General features: G+C 37.5%; 1 protein-coding gene across 7 annotated transcripts in view; it reads left to right on the top strand.

Moving 5' to 3' along the window:
• CHID1 (chitinase domain containing 1) overlaps window positions 1-21,232 on the top strand; it is a 127,689-nt gene that overhangs the window by 29,995 nt on the left and 76,462 nt on the right. For 6 of the 7 annotated variants that reach the window (XR_009152111.1, XR_009152110.1, XM_058157542.1 and 3 more), the window contains exons 7-8: window positions 5-66; window positions 6,150-6,242. Coding sequence is in view for 5 of the 7 variants with exons in the window: in XM_058157542.1 (XP_058013525.1) it covers window positions 5-66; window positions 6,150-6,242 (155 nt within the window). In the remaining 2 variants the exon portion in view is untranslated. The remainder of the gene's footprint in view (window positions 1-4; window positions 67-6,149; window positions 6,243-21,232) is intronic. The other variant, XM_058157568.1, reaches the window with a different exon arrangement.

Below are 21,232 nucleotides of genomic sequence, written 5' to 3'. Positions count from 1 at the left end.
TTAGAGTGAAAACTTCGATGGTTTTGTCCTTGAAATATGGAATCAGCTAGGAAATCAAAAACAAATGTAAGCCCAGTTATTAAGTTGCATACCATTTTGGGGGGAAAAAGTATTTGAACTATTAAAGGCTGTGATGAAAATCATATTTAAAGCAAATCTAATTGAAATCATTGTGATCATACCAGAGTTTTAAAAAGCCTGAAAGCACAGTGTAAGGAAAACATTGTCAAGAATTTCCTTTAAAGAACAAGTCTTCTGATGCTATGGTTAAGTGTGGGAATTTCTTTAGTGTATGCAACTCTGGTAGTTTAGGGTAATCTGGACAACACTGTAGGAACACTATAAAAAGTTATAAGAAGGGAGGTAATGCGACTCCTATAATTTGAAGCAAGATGCTTTCCTGTGAATTGAACAGATTTAGGGATGTCTGAGTTGAAGTGTCAAATCAAATAGTGTGGGGTTTTGGGTTGTTGTTTTTAAATTATTTTAACAAATACACCCAGTTCCTGTCATCTACCATGGTGAGATCTTGCAGAACTTGTTTTCTTTGTGTTGAATCTGACTCCAAAAGTTCCTGCCTTTTAATGACAGTTATCAACAAAGAAACTGTTGTTACTGCTGTCAAATCTCCAAGATTAGAATTGATCCGCAGGTTGTTGTTGTTCATGAATTCCATGTCTCAACATGTCTCTTGCTGGCTTTCAAATGTAATGTTTTCCTGTTATTACTTGAACAAAAGGATCCTTAAATATTACAGATTTCAAGTAAATATTTTATTACCTGAATGAGGTTCTTAAATCTGCAGAATTTTTAAAAAAGCTGTTACACTTTCAATAGCTGATTTTGGTGAAGCTGAACAATGCATTAGGGTTTTTTTTAATTGTATTTAAGAAAGTACCATGTGCAAATTATTTGGAAGAAGGTTGAGTATTACCAATTGAAGACAAACATGTAGATAGCATGCTTATTTTTTCCACATTTTTTTAACTGAACCAGTTTGATTGTAAAATGCATAGTGTCCAAAATATTTTGTGGGCACCTGGCATACCTCTTCCTGAAGAGATCATTCTAAGTAGGGTACCATAACTGAGAAAGCCCCTCTTCCTTATAGCCATTTAATGTAATTGATGACAAATTTAGAAGAATGTTCAAAGATTCACCCCTGTTTTCAAGGCTTGACATATTATTGTGTTCCATTTTTTTATATTGTGGGATGCCTGCTAGAGAGCTTAGAAAACCATACATCAATCTCTGCTAGGCAGCATCCTTTCCCAAGAATTTAAGTCAATGTGTGAGGCATCTTTCTGAGTAAACCAGATCTCAACCTTTTATGTGCTGCAGTGTTATTGATGTTGATGTGGTGAGACATCAGGGATCCCTGCATCCATGCAGGTGTGAAAAAGCTGTGTGTTTACTCTCTATTAACATTTCTTGATAAGGATCTGAGTATAGCATCTGTTTTAGATTTTCACAGTGTATAGTGGTTATAGGAGAAAAGAAGACGACTAGATTCAGAATTGGCCAAAGGAAAGGAGGAACCTTAAAACATCTGGATGCATTGGTTTGCATGTAGCAATAGCTTTTGAAGGTATCCTTCTTGGTCCCTCAAGCTTCATAAAAAAACCTGTTCCTATAACACAATTGTTAAAAGAATTCACTTTTTAAAGTCATGGTCAAAGCATTTTTTTTGAAAGAGAAAAATCATAACTTCTATCTTATAGTCCTTTAATTGTTCCTGCAACTACTGTCTGAATGTTAGCTGTTGTGGCTATGAATTGTGCTTGTATCGGATGAGGTTGTCTGATTAGAGGTGTAAATGTGCTGTAATAAATGTAGCACTTTAGATCATCATAAGCCTCATTGTTTTTACTGTAATGAACATATTCTTTCTGTAACTTTGGTGAATGCTGCCTGGCAGATTTCTCTGGCAGTGTTTCTTCCGAATCCTAGCAATGAGGGTTCGTGATATAATTAAGACCAGTGGAAAGTTATGTACTTATTTTCCATACCAACAAAAGCTTCAGGATATTTCTTTTGCTCATCAAAACTTGACAGGTTGTTCAGACTTTATCCACACAGTGGCAGTAAAGTTCTTGTGGTCCTCTAATCTTTAGAATATCATATTTTTAAGCTGAAAACCTCACTAATTCTATGCTGCTGCTTTGTTTCTCAGTACCAATATCTGATTTTAATGTGGTGTTTAAGAATGCCAGACTGAAATTACTTGACTTTAATTAGGTTTGATTATTTGTGTAGCTAAAACATGATTATTTGCTGATTTCTAGACACCTGTACTAGGAATACATTAAAAAGCCATTTGGTATAGTGGGTAAGGCACAAGGGTAGAAAATGGAAGACTCCGAGTTCTAGTCCAACCTTAAGCATAAAGCCAACTGAGTGATCTTTGGCCAATCAATCTCTTAGCCCTAGAAAGGAGGCAATGGCAAACCATACCTGAAACCTTGCCAAGAAAATGGCAGGAATTTGTTCAGTCTGTTACCAAGAGTCAAGATTGTCTTGAAAGCACACCAAAGGGAATACTTAAAATTGTATTTTATACGTGATAGAGAGTTGGAATTCACAGGAAGTAAAATTCCTTTATTTTAAAGTATACAATTAATGGCAGCATGAGTTCCCTTGATGATAGCTATAAAGGCTGGCTGTACAATTGCACAATACCCTGTTTTCCCGAAAATAAGACTTCCCCAGACAATAAGCACAGTCGGACTTTTGAGCACATACACTAAAATAAGCCCTTCCCAAAAATAAGCCCTCTCCAAAAATATTTAAGTGCATGCGCAGCCGGTCCCCTCCATTTCCTCGGGTTAGGGTTGGGGAGGCAGAGGTGGAAATCAGGTAAGACGGCAAAAGGAGCCCTGTCTTGCTCTGTGCACCTCAAAATAGTAAGACCTCCCCGGAAATAAGGCCAAGCGCTTATTTCAGGGTTCAAAAAAAATATATAAGACAGGGTCTTATTTTTGGGGAAACACAGTACTTATTCCAGAAGAGATTGGAGCCATTTTATTTTTGTTACTTCATTTTTAATTTTTATAGTCATTTATCATTTTTTATTTGAAGGATTATAGTAGCAATTTTGTTGCAGTTTTCTTCCACCAATTGATTTTTTTCAGTGCTTATTGATTAAATAGCTACTAGATATTTTTTTTTGGTAGGGGGGAAATGGAACAAACTTGATTTTTCCATTTATTGCAAAGGAAAAAGAATGAAGCTTTTTCATTAGAGGGTATTTTAACATTGAAAAGGGAGCGTCAATTTTCCTAAAAGCAGAGTTACCTGCTTGGATTTGGAAGACTGAAATTGCTACTCATTCATTTTATCAATCCAAACTAGCTTACCAGATGGTGGTTGTGTATGGGGAAAGACTTCTACCACCTCACTCTCTCAACAGAACTGGCAGACAAATACCTCACTCTGTTCACAACTCCTGTAAATTGTGAGCAGAAAACAGGCCCCGGTTTCATTGAGTAGCATGAAAATGTCAGGATATTTAAAAAACAACAACCACAACCTGAAAATGAACAGGATGCTGATTGAGTGATGCTTTTTATGTTCTCATTGATCAGCTGGAGAATCACTGATTGACTCATGAAGTTCTCAAAGTTTCAAGGTTGGCTTCATTGAGGGACAATTACAGCTTAATTTGAAAGGTTTTTTTTAAGCTTAGTGGACTGAAAACTGTGATGATATGGAAGAGGTCTATGAATACTAAGAAGCCATCATTGCTGAGACAGGCATAAGTTTGATTCCATGCATTTAAAAAAATACTAATTTTATTTGGCCAGTAGATGGTGCCACTGCACAGCTGAATAGAAAAGCACTGTTTTCACTTCAGGGATATTTGCATCTCTCCTTCAACCACACATCATTACTTCAATCTGAGCCTTGGAAATTTAACCTATTAATCAAAGTTGCTTCCTTCCATGATACTGCATTAGGCAGTGAGTAGACAACATGCATTATTAACACATTCTTGAAGTATTAAAGTTTCTTAAAATGTGGGTCTTAACTTTTATTACCTAGGAAGACAATTTTAATTTAACTTTTTTGTTTTTAAATTACTCCAGTAAAATACCTGGTGATGTGGTAGAAGAGTAACTATTTTGTTTGTAATTGACTTAAGAGATTCAGAATTTGCAACAAATAGATTGGTAAACTTTCTGTCAGGATGAGCAGCATTAAGTGCATTGGCTAAGACCAAGTAATTATCGGATGACAGAAGTGTCTTGAGTGTACTTTATTGAGTGAATTATTCAATTTCACCCATCTCAGGTAAGTGACTCTGAGTGGCTTATAAGATTGAAAACAAACAATTCCACCAAGCAATCTCCAGCACCCAGTGTGAAGCTCGTGAGGAGCCAAAGGCATGTTATGACAGCAGTATGTATTCAGAAAACTATCATCACCTAAGAAACCTGTAACTTTTTTTTAGAAAAAGCTTAATTGCTTCAAGATAGATTTTCAGTCTGGCATATGGCATAGAGGAACTTCTGAAGTTACATTTGACAATGGCAAAGTACACAATCAATATTTAACTATGTTTTGACATTTAGATAGCCTGCTCCCACCTCATTCTTCTAAAAATGCAATACGGTGTGTTTAACTCTCCTCCTTTCAGGGAAGAATAGTAAAGTGGGAACATATGGTCCTAAAACAGTAAAGTTACCTTAAGAGCACCAGAAACATAACCTATAAACAGCTTTCACATGGGCAAGCAATGGCAGTTGCTTGGGGTAGAAAATACACATTTCTGGTTCAGGGGTCTCCAACCTTGGTCCCTTTAAGACTTGTGGACTTCAACTCCCAGAGTTCCTCAGCCAGCTTAGCTAGCTGAGGGACTCTGGGACTTGAAGTCCACAAGTCTTAAAGGGACCAAGGTTGGAGACCCCTGTTCTGGTTTATGTAATTTCTTTTGAGTGACAAATGAAAGTAACTAAAATTAGATCTCAGCATTATCCCATGGGCAATTGACAACCTGAATAATTGAGAATCTCCATAGACATCTCAGCATTATCCTTTAATTCCTTGATGGTCATGAAATACCCCTAGTACAAAGAGGTGATTTGACAAGTTAGTCAACCAGTATCTAAGTCTTCCCGGCTATTTTTCTTAAAAAAAACAAAAAAACCTGTCACCCTATCATTTTTTCCCCATTAATCAAGGAAAATGCCCAGTAGATCCTTCTATTTGTATGTTTTCCAAAAAAGCAATTTGCATTTTCTAAAACAGATCTTTTATATTGATGCATAATTATTAATACTGTATAGGATCATATGTGTATAGGCTAGATCTTTGCCCCTGTATTGGTTTAGAAAACAAGCAATGCAGAATGTTGAAACAATTCTACAAAACTATGTGAATTTCAAATAGCTAACCCTACACCTACCTTTTTTTTTTATTTGATTATTGGTCTGATGTTTAGCTTGGAGTTAACCTATGCTCATCTCAGTGATCACCCAGATGAGCATAGATTAACTCCCAATATTAAGATCAGGCCAACAATCAAGTAAACAATATCCCAATCAAGGAACTGCCAAACAAGGCAACAGTAAACAGCCCAAGAATCTCTAAGACCCCCCACCCCCCACAGCCAACACTGACAGGGCAAGCCACTAGAATACAAAGTGCACTTCTTAGTAGCAATGATGATTTGGGCAATGAACCGTCTGCAAGAAAACAAGCAAGCTCAGAGAGCACGAAGACTCATTTCGACCCTGAGCTACAGATACTCTCCTTTATTGTCTCTGGAGATTCTCAATCATCCAAGTCCCGATTGTCCCAAAGGTAATTTTTTTTTTTTGGCAACTTGATTTTCTTTGTTTTTGCTTGAAGACATTTTGCCTCTCATCCAGGAAACTTCTACAGTTATTCACTTCCTCGGAACATCTTCAAGCAAAAACAAAAAAAAGTCCAGTTGCCTTTTGCAAAAGCACCTTTGGGATTCTCCTTTATTAGTGTCTTCTTTTGAGTCAGCTTGTAAAGGAATAAGGATGTTGCAAGGCCAAACATTTAGTTTTGGAAAATAATGTTTTCTGACTCAAATGCAGATTTAAAACTGAGATATTGAAAAATCAGTGGATGTTTTCTTTTTTTCCTTGACTCACAGAGCTAATGTTTTATCTGTTTTACAGGGATCTGATTCACTTGCTCACTCACTTCTCTGAAGCTTTCCATGAGGCACAACTTAAACTAATGCTTGTCATTCCTCCTGGTGTTATGCCAGGGTAAGTATCGTACTTTCAAGGAAATCCCAGATGTATTTGTCTTTTGTTTCATTCAAGGCATCAGAGTATATTGCTTCTGAAAGCCCAATTTTCTATGTAGTGAAACAAATGTTCTCACTACATTCCAGGATGAAAATGCTTGACTCAGCATCTTTGCAGGGGAAAAATACTAGTCTTGAGTCTGAGGTACAAATGAAATAAGATTGTGCTAAGATGAAATCCCCTCAGGTAACCAATCAGTGAAAAATATTTTAAAATTACAGGTATATTGAAAAATAATAAAAGACAACACCAGTGATAATTTTAAATGGAAAGTAGACTATGAGCTTTTAGAATAGAAAGACATTCATCATGGGGATGATGATGCATTCAGCATCCATTACAACTGCATTAAATATTATTAAATTTCTATACTGCCCATCTCATTTAAGTGACTCTGAGCAGAACATAATGAAACAATATAAACACATGACTTAAAGCTCTGTTAAAAGCAGAATTAAGGACATGTTAAAATGTATAGGGTAAAAATGAAAACCAAAGTTTAAAAAATTCAGAAAATTAACAAATCAACAAGGTGGGGGGAGTGCTCTCAAGTCACCAGCCATCCCCAGAGTTGCACACTCTTAGGCCCTCATACTAATTGGCAAAACGAGATCCAGAACACTCTTCTGGAAAACCAGATGAATGAGGGTTCACTTTGCCTTTGAAGATAAGGTGTTCCAAAGGGCAGGAGCAACAACAGAGAAGGCCCTCCTCCTTGATCCCACCAGTCGAAACTCTTTATCCAATGGGATTTTCAACATGAACCCCCGTTTGACCAGCGGGGATGAGTCAATGTAAGTGGGATGAGGCAACTCCTCAGGTCCCTGGTCCCATGCCACAAAGGGCTTTAAAGATGATAACAAGAGCTTCCTTGGAACCAGAAACAAACTGGCGCAGCTCATATAATAGCAGAAGTGCTAGTTGCAGCATCTCAAGGGTACCTAGAACTGTTTATGCCACTACATAAACTGCACCAGTTCAGCTATCAGATACTCTTCAAGGGCAACTCCATGTAACGAACTTCCCCCTGGCTTGCGCCAATTGCCCGACCTTCGGACCTTTCGCCGCGAGCTGAAGACGTATTTATTTACTCGCGCGGGGTTGGCTTAAATTTTAAATTCTAAATTTTAAATTTTTTGGATGTATTTTAATGGGTTTTAAATTTTAATATGTTTTAAATTTTGGCCAATTTTATAATAAGTTTTTTAATTGTTTATTTTAATTGTATTTGTTACTGTTTTTATTTTTGGCTGTACACCGCCCTGAGTCCTTCAGGAGAAGGGCGGTATAAAAATCTAATAAATAATAATAATAATAATAATGTAGAGTGCACTGTAAGAGTCCGTCCAGAAAATAACCAGGGCATGAGTGACTGAAAGGAGGGATAAGTATTATAGTTAATTTATAATTATTAATACAATTAAAATAAATAATAAATATAACTACATATTCAGACTAATATTTAATTAAAGTTTCTTTGGCCTATGTCAATGTATTTTGTAACTGTTGAGAAAGGAAGCTGCGCTTGCTAATATTTTAATGATTTTGAAGACAGCCTTTGATCGGAAGTAAACCAAATATTTCAGTCTGTCAATTGTACCACATACCTTTATGTTATATACATGTATTCTCCCTCTGTATAGTTTGGATATTTTAAGTGCAGCCGAGATTTCATAATTCATAATTTCATGACTGGTGCTCAATTGCACTCCATTACAAAGAGAACCGTGTCATATGTGCAAAACATCTGTTTTAGATTTCTAGTGTTGATACCTGATTTTCAGTTGTCAGTTGCCATTTAAAATAACAAAAGCTCTATTTGGATCTACCACCCAATTTTATGCGTGCCAACGTGACAACCCATTCAACCTGTTCAGCACCTGCCCTTTTCATTACCTACATCCTATAATTTGCTGTGACCTTGAATTAGCTCATAGGATTTCCGCAGGTGTAATGGGCACATGTATCTAGGTAGCCCTTGACCTAGGATCCCAGTTAAGCCAAAAATTGCTAAACAAGACAGTTGTTGAGTGAGTTTTGCCCCGTTTTGTGACTTTTCTCGCCACAGTTGTTAAGTGAATCACTACAGTTGTTAAGTTAGTAACACGGTTGTTAAACAAACCTGGCTTCCCCATTGACTTTGCTTGTCAGAAAGTCACAAAAGCTGATCAGATGATCCAGGATCCTGCCACCATCATAAATACATGCCAGTGGCTAAGCATCCAAATTTTGATCATGTGACCATGGGGATGCTACAACAGTCATAAGTGTGAAAAATGATCATAAGTCTCTTTTTTCAATGCTCCTGTAATTTTGAGCAGTCACTAAATCAATGGTTGTAATCCAAAAACTACCTATATAAGAGGCTGGGATTTGGATCATAATAAATGCTAAATTTTTGGTTTTTGAAGGTTGTTTCCCAGGTCTGTCGGTAAACTTTGTACAGTGCAGCTGTGTTCACTATTGTTCTTGTGGATGAATAACCATTTGGCAGCACTACCTGAATAACTTCACCATATAAGCCTTTGGACGCCTTTTGATGTTTTACAATGCATTATAAATTAGGAGCTTATTTATTATTACTTGTACTATTTCAAGAACTTGTTCTTGGAATTGTTTTGTATAAACTTGCATGTCATCTTGATGTGCTCTTCTATATTATGATTTATACCCTTTTAAATACTTGTTTATTGTTTTAAGCTTATTTATTTTTGTGCTGCCACATAATCTCTGGGGAAATATAGTATCCCAACATGAGAAAACCAAGCAGAAATATTGATCTGTTTATTTTAGTTTTAAAGCAGATTGTCCCTGCTTGTTAATTGTAGCCTACTTCAGAAGGCAAATGAGTCCTCTGAAATAATTTGCCGCTTCTACGACATTAGTCATTATTACAATAAAACTTCTCATAAAGTTAATGCATTCTGTTCAAGATCTAGGATAATTGCATAAAATAATAGATGTTTTAAAGTGCTTTCATATATTTTGAATGTTAAATAGAAAATGGGCAAACTGATTATTCTTTCAAACTGATTATTTTCTTTTCCTTCTCCTCTTACATTTCCCCAACTCTTTATAGAATCTGAGTTGCTTCAATGTGCATGGTAGTCCCTTCTGGAATTTCATATGCATCTTTTTGATCTCAAATACATGTGTGTAAAACTAAATCCTTTGAGTGTGTTGGGAGGAAACTGCTAAATCCTTAGTATTGAAACCAATATAGCCATTAATAAATTGTAACTTAATCCCACTCCATAGGGCCTATCACTGCTATTGTATTACTGCAATGTATTATATGTAGGAATGCCTCTGAAAATTACCTCAGACTTTAGTTAGCTAAAAATAGGACCAATACAGTAAGTCTGTCACAGTTAGCTATCATTGTATGCTTCACATTCTAAATTGGCTGTTCATTTCTAGGCCCAATTCAAAGTGCTTCTTTTAAACTTTATTTTCTTGCAATTTTATGAAAATTTTTTATGAAAAATCATGGAGGCTGAAGCCAAACACCCTGATTCACTGGCCATTGTTTTGTGAGATCTAAGCAAGGCAAACTTAAGGAAAGAGCTACCAAAATACTTTCAGCATGTCAATTGTCCCACCAGAGGCAAGAATACTCTAGACCATTGCTACACAACACTAAAAGATGCTTATCGGTCTTTACCACGTGCAGCTGTAGGACACTCTGATCATTGCATGATTCACCTTGTACCTGCTTACAGGCAAAGACTTAAAGCCACAAAACCAATAATTAAATCAGTAAAGACCTGGACTGAGGAATCAAAATTAAAGCTACAGGTATGTTTTGATTGCACTGATTGGAATATTTTTAAAGATACCTCTGCAGACCTGGATGAACTCACAGATACTGTAACATCATATGTCAGCTTCTGTGAAGACCTATGTGTACCTACAAGGAACTTGTGAATATACAGTAACAACAAACCTTGGTTTACACCTAAACTTAAGCAGCTACGCTATTCCAAAGAGGAAGCCTACAGAAAAGGTGATAAAATGCTGTACAATCAGGCCAGAAATGCACTAACAAGGGAGATCAGAGCAGCAAAAAGAAGCTACTCTGAAAAGCTAAAGAATCAGTTTTCAGCAAATGAACCAGCAAACATGTGGAAAACTCTTAAAAATATCACCGGCTATGGCAAACCTCCTTCCCAGGCTGAAGGTAATCAACAACTGGCAGATGACCTGAATGAGTTTTACTGCAGGTTTGAAAGGAAACTACAGCCACCTACCTCCACAACCCCCATCTCAGACACACCAACAACAGCCAAGCCTCCTACAACTGACCCCATTTCATTGGGTTCACAACCCCTAGTGATCACAGAAAAGGAAGTGCAGGACCTATTTCACAGACAAAAGCCAGGAAAAGCTCCAGGCCCAGACAAGATAACTCCTTCTTGCTTAAAAGTCTGTGCTGACCAATTGGCCCCCATCTTCACCCATATTTTCAATAAATCACTAGAGATGTGTTATGTTCCTTCTTGCTTCAAACGCTCTACCATCATCCCAGTGCCGAAGAAGCCCACCATCAAGGAACTGAATGACTACAGACCAGTTGCTTTAACATCTGTAGTCATGAAAACCTTTGAAAGGCTAATGCTTTCCTACCTGAAAACCATCATGGATCCGTTGTTAGACCCCTTGCAATTTGCATACCGAGCAAATAGATCAACAGATGATGCTGTTAATATGGCTCTGCACTACATCCTACAACATCTTGAGTCTCCAAAGACCTATGCAAGGGTCCTTTTTGTAGACTTTAGTTCAGCATTCAATACCATCATTCCAGACATTCTTCTAACTAAGCTAAACCAGCTACAGGTACCGGAACAGACTTGTAAATGGATCACAAGCTTCCTAACAAACGGGAAGCAGCAGGTGAAACTAAGCAAGATCACATCAAATACTTGTACAATTAGCACAGGGGCCCCCCACGGCTGTGTGCTCTCCCCACTTCTCTTCTCTCTGTATACCAATGATCTCCAATGATCCATCTGTTAAGCTACTGAAGTTCGCAGATGACACAACAGTGATTGGTCTCATTCGAGACAATGACGAATCCGCATATAGACGAGAGGTCGAACGACTAGCCTTGTGGTGCAACCAAAACAATCTGGAACTGAACACACTCAAAACCGTAGAAATGGTGGTAGACTTTAGGAGAAACCCTTCCATACTTCCACCTCTCACAATACTTGACAACACAGTATCAACAGTAGAAACCTTCAAATTTCTAGATTCTATCATATCGCAAGATTGGACAGCTAAAATGGACAGCTAACATCAAAAACATCATTAAAAAAGGACAACAAAGAATGTTCTTTCTGTGCCAACTCAGTAAGCTCAAACTGCCCAAGGAGCTGCTGATTCAGTTCTACAGAGGAATTATTGAGTCTGTCATTTGCACCTCTATAACTGTCTGGTTCGGTTCTGCAACCCAACAAGAAAAACACAGACTTCAGAGGATAATTAGAACTGCAGAAAAAATAATTGCTACCAACCTGCCTTCCATTAAGGACCTGTATACTGCACGAATCAAGAAGAGGGCGGTGAAAATATTTACAGACCCCTCGCATCCTGGACATAAACTGTTTCAACTCCTACCCTCAAAATGACGCTATAGAGCACTGCACACCAGAACAACTTGACACAAGAACAGTTTTTTTCCCGAAGGCCATCACTCTGCTAAACAAATAATTCCATCAACACTGTCAGACTATTTACTGAATCTGCACTACTATTAATCGTCTCATAGTTCCCATCACCAATCTCTTTCCACTTATTACTGTATGACTATAACTTGTTGCTGGCAATCCTTATGATTTATATTGATATATTGACCATCAATTGTGTTGTAAATGTTGTACCTTGAGGAACGTATCTTTTCTTTTATGTACATTGAGAGCATATGCACCAAGACAAATTCCTTGTGTGTCCAATCACACTTGGCCAATAAAAAATTCTATTCTATTCTATTCTATAAAAGACTTGTATTGCCAGTTTTATCTCAATTATACTGGTGGTTTTATTATTTTAGATTGGTTCTTTTAAGAGTATACATTTTAGTGCAGTTTTACCCTGCCTAAAGTCATAATAAGAAATTGCAAGTCCTAATAATATAGAATTGAAGTCTTTTTTGTGGAAAAGAGAATCTAAATGCACAAACTTCTTTCTCTCCATGCATCATTGCTTAATAAGTATTTCGGGTTCTGGACTAATAGTGAGCTCTGGGGCTAAATCTTTTAGCACTGTTGAGAAAGATTTTAGAAGAATGCTCAGTTTAGTATAATCACCATCTTTCTGTCACTTAGATAAGTTTGCATTATTGCTTTGCGATGATACGCTAATGGGAAAAAATACATCAGTGTGCTAGCTTCAGGCAGCTAGAGCAGAAAAAGGAGTTTGTGGCCTTTGCACTTGAAAGAAAAAAAATGAGTGGCCAGGTAACCCAATACTGTGCCAAGTAAAGCAGAATAACAAATACAAGCCCACAAGGAAGTAGGCTGAAATTTATAACTGTCTATATCTCCTTGGAGTGAAGCTTGAATCTGAGCAATTTCATAGTCATAACCATATACTTTTCTGACTTTTCTCACATGGAAGTGGTTTGTCACTGTCTTTTAGCTTCCCAATTTAGTCTACAGCAGGGGTGTCAAACTTGTGTCATCACGTTGTCGTCATGTGATGTATCACAACTTTTTTCCCCTTTACTAAATCGGGGGTGGGGTGACCAGCACATGACACATCCAAGCGAATGGGCCATGAGTTTGACAAATGAAGGCTGACTCTGCCTAACTTCTCAACCTAAACAAGATATGCCCCTCTACCTCAAGTATAAGCTCATTGGAACCAAATCCTGTGATTTTTGCTCATGTTTGTCTACCACTCTGACACTGGTACTTTATACTGGTGCCAAATCAAGGTATTTGCTGCTCACCCAAGAAAAAAACTCTGCATCAAGTGTCTTGAACCTGGTTTTGGTTGGCTAGCATGAAAATGCAATGTACAGCTTGCATTGTACAGCTATACAAATGAAATCCATATATTATCTTGATTTTTTTAAGTTCCAGTCTGACAGTACATAATACAGTACATTAAATTCATAGCATTAATACCGTATATACTCGAATATAAGCCGATCCGAGTATAAGCCGAGGTCCCCAATTTTACCCCAAAAACTGGGGTAAACTGGGGACTCGAGTATAAGCCGAGGGTGGGAAATGAGGCACCTACCGGTTGGGGAAAGCCTCCCTCCCTCAGCTGAGAAGGCTGGCGGCTCCCCCGCCCCGCCCTCTCACTGCACCGGCAGGGCTTCCGTCCGGTAAAATGTGAAAAAAAGAAAAAAAAAAACTCGAGTATAAGCCGTATATACTCGAGTATAAGACGAGGGGCTTAAAAAAAACTCGAGTATAAGCCGTATAGACCCGAGTATAAGCCGAGGGGACGTTTTTCAGCACAAAAAACGTGCTGAAAAACTCGGCTTATACTCGAGTATATACGGTAAGTCCTGTTGAAAACTGCTTTTCATTGGCATATTTAATGTTACATCATCCTTATCCATTATCACTTAAGAGTCAAATTAGATCAAACCTTTACAAATGATGGAAGATAATGTACGTAGGAATAGATTTAATCAACCATTTAGCAAAAGACACAAAATATTAGTACAAAGAGCAAAATAATATTAGTTAAGTTCTTTGGTGGAAAAACTGAAGATACATCTAAACCAATGTGTGAAACGCTGCTGTTATGATCTAATCCCAGTGGCTAAAAAGTGGTTCCTTTGTTTTCTATTTTGATTTAAGTCTGAAGAAAGAGCGATTGTAATATGTTAGCAATAACAAGATTCAAGATCAAATTGTTGGAACGCTATCTTAAAAGAAAAACAAGTGCTGGAGATATTGAACAATATATTTGCTAACTAAGTAATGCAAAATGTTTTATTAGTTTATACATACATGTGGAATCATGCAATTTCCCACAGATTGCTGAGAGTTTAGTAAGCACAAATTATAAGCACCAGCAAAGAATAGACTAGATCAGGGGTCTGTAAACTTGGCTCTTTTAAGACTTGTGGACTTCAACTCCCAGAGTTGAAGTCCACAAGTCTTAAAAGAGCCAAGTTTGCAGACCCCTGGACTAGATGCAGTACTAAGTCCAGGTACAAGAGATTCATTTTAAAGAAAGGACTTTGTCGAATAGTCTTGAGCAACTTGCTGCCCTCTAGCTTCTCAATCTAGAGAAAATCAAGAGAAAATCAGCACATTGTATTCTGTACCCAAATGCAGCCATATTGCCTGGAGATTATGGAATTGTATACAGACCTATCTAACATACAGTATGCCAGTTAGCGAAACAGTTATGCATGCCAAAAGTCATTGTCTCCTTTATAACATAATTTCATCTTTCTAAAGGTGTATATGTATTTACTAGTTGCCATAGAGGAAGCTTGGGGAACTATTGTCTGAAATATTTTTGAACTGACTCCGAGAAGAAAAGATTTTCTTCGGAAAAAATAATATATTATTCCTTGTATGGAGGATCTCCATAATTAGGTAGACTGGTTAAAAAGTCTGGTCCAGATCCTATTCCTAATCTTATGACTGCTTTCATAGATTATCAAAGAAGGTGGGATTATACTTTGATTATGCTGCCACAGTAGTGTAGGGGTTTTTCCTCCTACAGGTAGTTTTCAAGACTCCCAGCTGAGTTTGCTACAAGTGTTCTGAAAATGAAAAATGATGTGATGAAAGAGGCATAGGCATTTTACTAGTTATGGCTAAGAAGACCTGTGAATGTCAACATCTCAGTTGACTTTCATCTGTCAAGTGTCGCTTTTAATAGCTTCTCAGTTTAGCTCATAGATCATTCCTCTGAAGTTGAACAATAGATATGAAATATGAAAAGCTAGACCTGAGTGCAACTGATGATATAGTTCATCACTTTTGGATAGGAGATAGGGTTACTCTAGAGAGCTGTAAATTGCCCTGTAAGAAACATATATTGCATCAGTGCAATGGTCAAAGCGATTTGTTTATTTGTAGTATTTCTTCGCTTGTGCTATTTCTCTGCTCCAAAATGGCCCAGAGCAGTGTATCATAGCAATAAAGGATGAAAACATAAAAATGATAATTGAAATATGCTACAATAACACTAGTCAGTAGAGATGGATCATCAGTAATAAGCCTACATCCCCAAATGTTTTCTTCCATTTATTGATTTAGATTATGGGGAAATTTTCAGTAAATGTAAGCATGAAAAAAGATTCTGTGATCTAGAACAGAACCTCATTGATAGACATTAGCTGTGTTGTTATTTTGGCTAAACAGAATAGAATAGACCAGTAGTAGTCAACCTGGTCCCTACCGCCCACTAGTGGGCATTCCAGCTTTCATGGTGGGCAGTAGGGGTTTTGTCTGATACTGAAGCACTTTCCTTTTTTTTAATTTAATTGACTTTTTAAAAAAAATTCATAGCATTATTTAAAAACATTTTCATTAGGTTTTCATAAAATTCCCCGTGAAAATTTAAATTTCTGAAAATATACTATTTGTATCTCCTATGCATAAGTTTAGTTCACGTTACGTAAGTGAAACTAAATGGCGCTGTAGTGCGACCGCAAACAAAAGACACTCATCCCAGAATAGTTCGTGCATCTCCCTCCACACCACCCAGCTGTAATAGACAAGCAGAGCTGGTAGCCAGCGCCTCCCCCAAAACCCAATCCACAATGCGCGAGAGGCATGCACAGACAATGATAAACGGCGCATTACTGTGGTACCGGTGGACAGTTTTTTACTACTAACAGATACAAAAGTGGGTGGTAGGTATAAAAAGGTTGACTACCCCTGGAATAGACATTTAAACTCAACATTGTCAATGGATTTTTCTGGATAGAAATTCATAAGAGAGATCTAGTGCTAGTGGTAATTTGGTATCTAGCATAATGAAAAGTCCATCTATATACATTACTTTACATTACATTTACATTACTTTAAATATTTATATAACCAGCCATTTTAGGTAATATAATCCTGGGTGGCTATCAGACAGTAATAAATCATTAAAAACAGTTAAAATAAAAACTAATAAAGTAGAACCTTCCTAGGGCACCTACCCACATATTCAAACAAACCGGGAATCCAACCTTTACCCCATCATCACCCCATGGTTTGTGGGAAAGCAAGATCTTTGTAGCTTTTACAGATTTTAGAAATCCTACCTTCTCCACCTGTGCTGCTCTTTTATGCAAGTCCAATAAAAATGGATAACATTTTGAGCACAAAAAAAGAGAGCATAAAAATAAAGCATTTTTAAAAGATAGTGGTTTTTATTTTAAAACAAAACAAAACAGTAGCAATATCTGACCTCAAATATAGGGAGAGAAACTAATTCAGATTTTCTTTTCTGCTCGCTATCAAAGTAGAAAATCAAACATAAAAAAGCAATAGGAACACAAATTGATTTTTGCACTAGGATAGATTGCAAATAACAGTGTAGGATTTAGTCTGTTTTGTCAACTACAGGCCGCCAGTTTTCTTAAAACAACTTGGGAGATGTGTCTATTGATATTCTCTTCTGGCTGTAATAAAAGTTTGATTTGATTTGATTCTCTTGCAACATTCTTTGTTATAGAAGGTTTCTTCCTATAAAAGTCCTTAGTCCTTAAATTATTTTCCAACAGTTTGGATCACTGTGGAACGACATGAAAGCCACTGTGTCAGATAGCTGTAATCAAAATTTAAGCTTCCTACTGCCTCAGATTTAATGTTTCTACTGGAATATGGAATTTAGATCTTTATACCATGCCTCAGTGACATTGTGCAGAAAATTGGTGTTATGCTCAGGTTTTGCTTGGTCCTGTAGGTATCAAAATGCCATTGTGGGGAAAAAATCTGACAAGATAGACTTTTGATATGGTCCAGCAGTCTGTTCTTAAAATTTTACATTGCATAGATTTGTATTTTTAAAAAAAGAATGATTATTTTCTTTTACTGGGTTTTCTGAAATTTGACTTTCTAAATATAGTAGTTGGATTATATTTTTATACTACCCTCTAACTCCCTTGTCGTCTTCTTAAAGTATAAAACTTTTAAGGAATGAAATCTCAATATTCTGTTCAAATAGGCTAATGGAATAAGGATATTTTATTTCCTTTTTAAGTGAAATTTTGCAATTTGTGTAATTGTGAGAGCAGCAGCGTTCACCTTAAAGCATTTTTTATCATACGTTTATATAGTAAACCCTGTATAATTCAGTTAACAAACTTCAATTAAATGAACTGAGGACGTACCAGATAAAGTTTAAGTCTAGGCATCTCCCTGAAATAAGAACAAGTCACTTAAGTTTACTCTTTCTGGGAAGGTTAAAGAAGACTAGGGGAGATTTGTGAGCTGATGGAAGATACGGGGATGCTTGTGAGAGATAGGCAATAACGAGGTGAAGGTACTGGAAAGATAGTAGAAGTATCTGCAGTATTGAAGGATAGAAGGTGGTAGGAAATTGGGGGAAATGCAGATGCGAGCAGGAAGGCACTGGGAAGATCAGACAGTATGTGGCAGCAGCAGGAAGGCACTGCAAAGAGTGGGGTTGGGATGAAACCACTAGGAATGTCAGACATGTGTAACAGTGGCAGGAAGGCCCCCGGAAAATGGAGGGGAGCATACTTTTATGAATGCAAATGGGCTTCTTTTTGGATGCTAAAAAGTACCTACAGAATTAAATAGATACCACCACTACAATCCTGGACCGTGAAATTGAGGATGCATAATTAGAAAATGAATGCTCTGTGACACAGGTTAGTTTCATATTGATCTGCACAAACTCCCAGCTCAACAAGGAGGTAACTAGACTATCTTGTCTTTAATCTACCTTGGGTTTAATTAGCTGTTCTTAATTGCTTTACTTTTGCTTCTTATCTATTCCGAGATACCACTGTAGATTAATTTCTTCCATTCCACTCCAGGTATTGAGCTGCATTTATTAATAAAGCAATAGCCTATCCTCTTTTCATATCATCTTGTCAAAGATATCTGAAAACCTTGATTTGAACAAGAGTGTTTAATTTGGGTAATCTTTAATTATACTCTATTGTTGGAGTTGTTTACTTTATACTTTTAAAACATAGGTTTCCTGGGCAGGAAAACATCAGCATCTAGAGGCCAAACTATAATTTCATACATTGCTTGAAGGCTACAAAGAGTCTGGGTAGTGACATGATACCACTCTAGTGATAAGATGAATTATTTTGTGTGTTTTAGGGAGATTTGTTAAGTAGCAAAATTGTTGTCTTAAAGCAGGGGTGTCAAACTCAAGGCCCGGGGGCCAGATCCGGCCAGTGATATATTTAGATCTGGCTTACGGAGCCACCCTGGAAACAGTGAAGGACCAGCCTGAGGTGCTTCTGCCAGTGAAAATGGAGCTTGGGGGGTGCATGCACCCCCTCCAAGCTCCGTTTTCACTGTCAGAGGGTTGCAGGAGGCCGTTGCAGCCGAAAACTCGCTTGGGAGTCCATTTTCGCTGGCAGAGCACTCAGGCCACCACAGGCACCCCCAAAATGAGTGATGTTGAGCTGGCCATGCCCACCCTGGCCACGCCTACCCCAAACACAACCCTGATGCGGCCCTCAATAAAATTGAGTTTGACACCCTGTCTTAAAGTTTAAGACATCTATATTATAGATGCCTTAAATACATCTTTAGTTTAAGACATCTATATTATAGATTTTAAAATACCATGCAATGCTTTTCACCAAATGCAAACTAAAATATCAGAATATTTGGATCAAGGATGGCTATCGGATTACTTATAATAAACTGGAGAATACATTCTGTATATTTATTTGAAAACTGCAAAATGGTTTGTGGATAAAAGCTGTTCCAAGTAAAAGCATTTTGAATGTTACAATCTGTTTAATTGTCACAGTTGTCTCATCTCTTGCAACTGGGTTGTTAACATTTCTAGTAGGAGGGACTTGTTACACATCTCCACTGCTACTAGTTTAGGGTGATAAGAGTTTTTGTGATAAATAGCATGTATCGAAGGACAACAACTTAGAGCAGGGCTCTCCAACCTTGGCCACTTTAAGTTTTGCTGGCTGGGGGATTCTGGGTGTTGAAGTCCGCCAGGCTTAAAGTGGCCAAGGTTGGGGACCCCTGGCTCTAGATCTACTGTTGTGAAAAAGGCTGACTAAACCAGCTGCTGCAAAAAAAGGAATTGTTACAAGGAACACCTGGGCTATTGGCTATACTGGAGTGGTGGATACTGGTGGGAAATATTCATGAGACAATCTTCATTGCCCCACCTCCAGTTTATTTTAGTTTAATAATAATAATAATAATAATAATAATAATAATAATAATAATAATAATAATAATAATAATAATAATAATAATAATAATAATAATAATAGAGTTGGAAGGGACCTTGGAGGTCGTCTAGTCCAACCCCCTGCCCAGGCAGGAAACCCTACACCATTTCAGACAAATGGTTATCCAACATTTTCTTAAAAATTTCCAGTGTTGGAGCATATACAACTTCTGCAGGCAAGTTGTTCCACTTATTAATTGTTCTAACTGTCAGGAAATTTCTCCTTAGTTCTAGGTTGCTTCTCTCCTTGATTAGTTTCCACCCATTGCTTCTTGTTCTTCCCTCAGGTGCTTTGGAGAATAGTTTGACTCCCTCTTCTTTGTGGCAACCCCTGAGATATTGGAACACTGCTATCATGTCTCCCCTAGTCCTTCTTTTTATTAAACTAGGCATACCGAGTTCCTGCAACCGTTCTTCATATGTTTTAGCCTCCAGTCCCCTAATCATCTTCGTTGCTCTTCTCTGCACTCTTTCTAGAGTCTCAACATCCTTTTTACATCGTGGCGACCAAAACTGAATGCAATATTCCAAGTGTGGCCTTACCAAGGCATTATAAAGTGGTATTAACACTTCACGTGATCTTGATTCTATCCCTCTGTTTAAGCAGCCCAGAATTGTGTTGGCTTTTTTGGCAGCTGCTGCACACTGCTGGCTCATATCGAAATGGTTGTCCACTAGGACTCCAAGATCCCTCTCACAGTTACTACTATTGAGCAAGGTACCACATATCCGGTACCTGTGCATTTTGTTTTTTTGGCCTAAATGTAGAACCCTACTTTTTTCACTGTTGAATTTCATTTTGTTAGATAGTGCCCAAAGATTGTTGTTTTGAGTTTTGGTTTGAATCAGTTTGGTGGGTGGGCAGTGGGATTTTAGTTAGATTCCTATTCAATTGAACTTTGAATTTGAAAAAGCAATGCCCACACTAAAAGAAACCCCTCTTCGCAAATAAAGCTGGTTTACTTGAGTTTTTTGTGTGCAAGAATTGATTTCAAGAAGGGAATGGCTAAGACACTGACCTTGTCGATAGAAAGGTCGGCAGTTCAGCGGTTCGAATCCCTAGTGCCGCATAACAGGGTGAACTTCTGTTACTTGTCCCAGCTTCTGCCAACCTAGCAGTTTGAAAGCACGTAAAAAATGCAAGTAGAAAAATAAAAACCACCTTTGGTGGGAAGGTAACAGCGTTCTGTGTGCCTTTGGTATTTAGTCATGCTGGCCACATGACCATGGAGACGTCTTCAGACAGCGCTAGCTCTTCAGCTTTGAAACAGAGATGAGCACCACCCCCTAAAGTCGGGAACACAGATGTGAGAAAAACTTAAACCTTTACCTTTACCTTTACCTTATTGATTTCAAGGCTTGCTGCATACATGCATGCACCGTAAACCCCATTTTCTACTTTAAAAAGAGGCATTTTCAGTTTCTCTTCCTTCTCTTCTACCAGCCAGTTTAAGGCTAACTATAGTGTAAATCATATTCCTTTTTCTGAATATTGTCAAAACTAAATTGACAAACTGACATGGAACTGAGCTTGAATAAACTCAATACAAAATAAGAATGAA

This window comes from Ahaetulla prasina, chromosome 1 (assembly GCF_028640845.1).
Source record: "Ahaetulla prasina isolate Xishuangbanna chromosome 1, ASM2864084v1, whole genome shotgun sequence".
NCBI lineage: Eukaryota > Metazoa > Chordata > Lepidosauria > Squamata > Colubridae > Ahaetulla > Ahaetulla prasina.
This window is presented reverse-complemented; position numbering and strand designations above follow the sequence as displayed.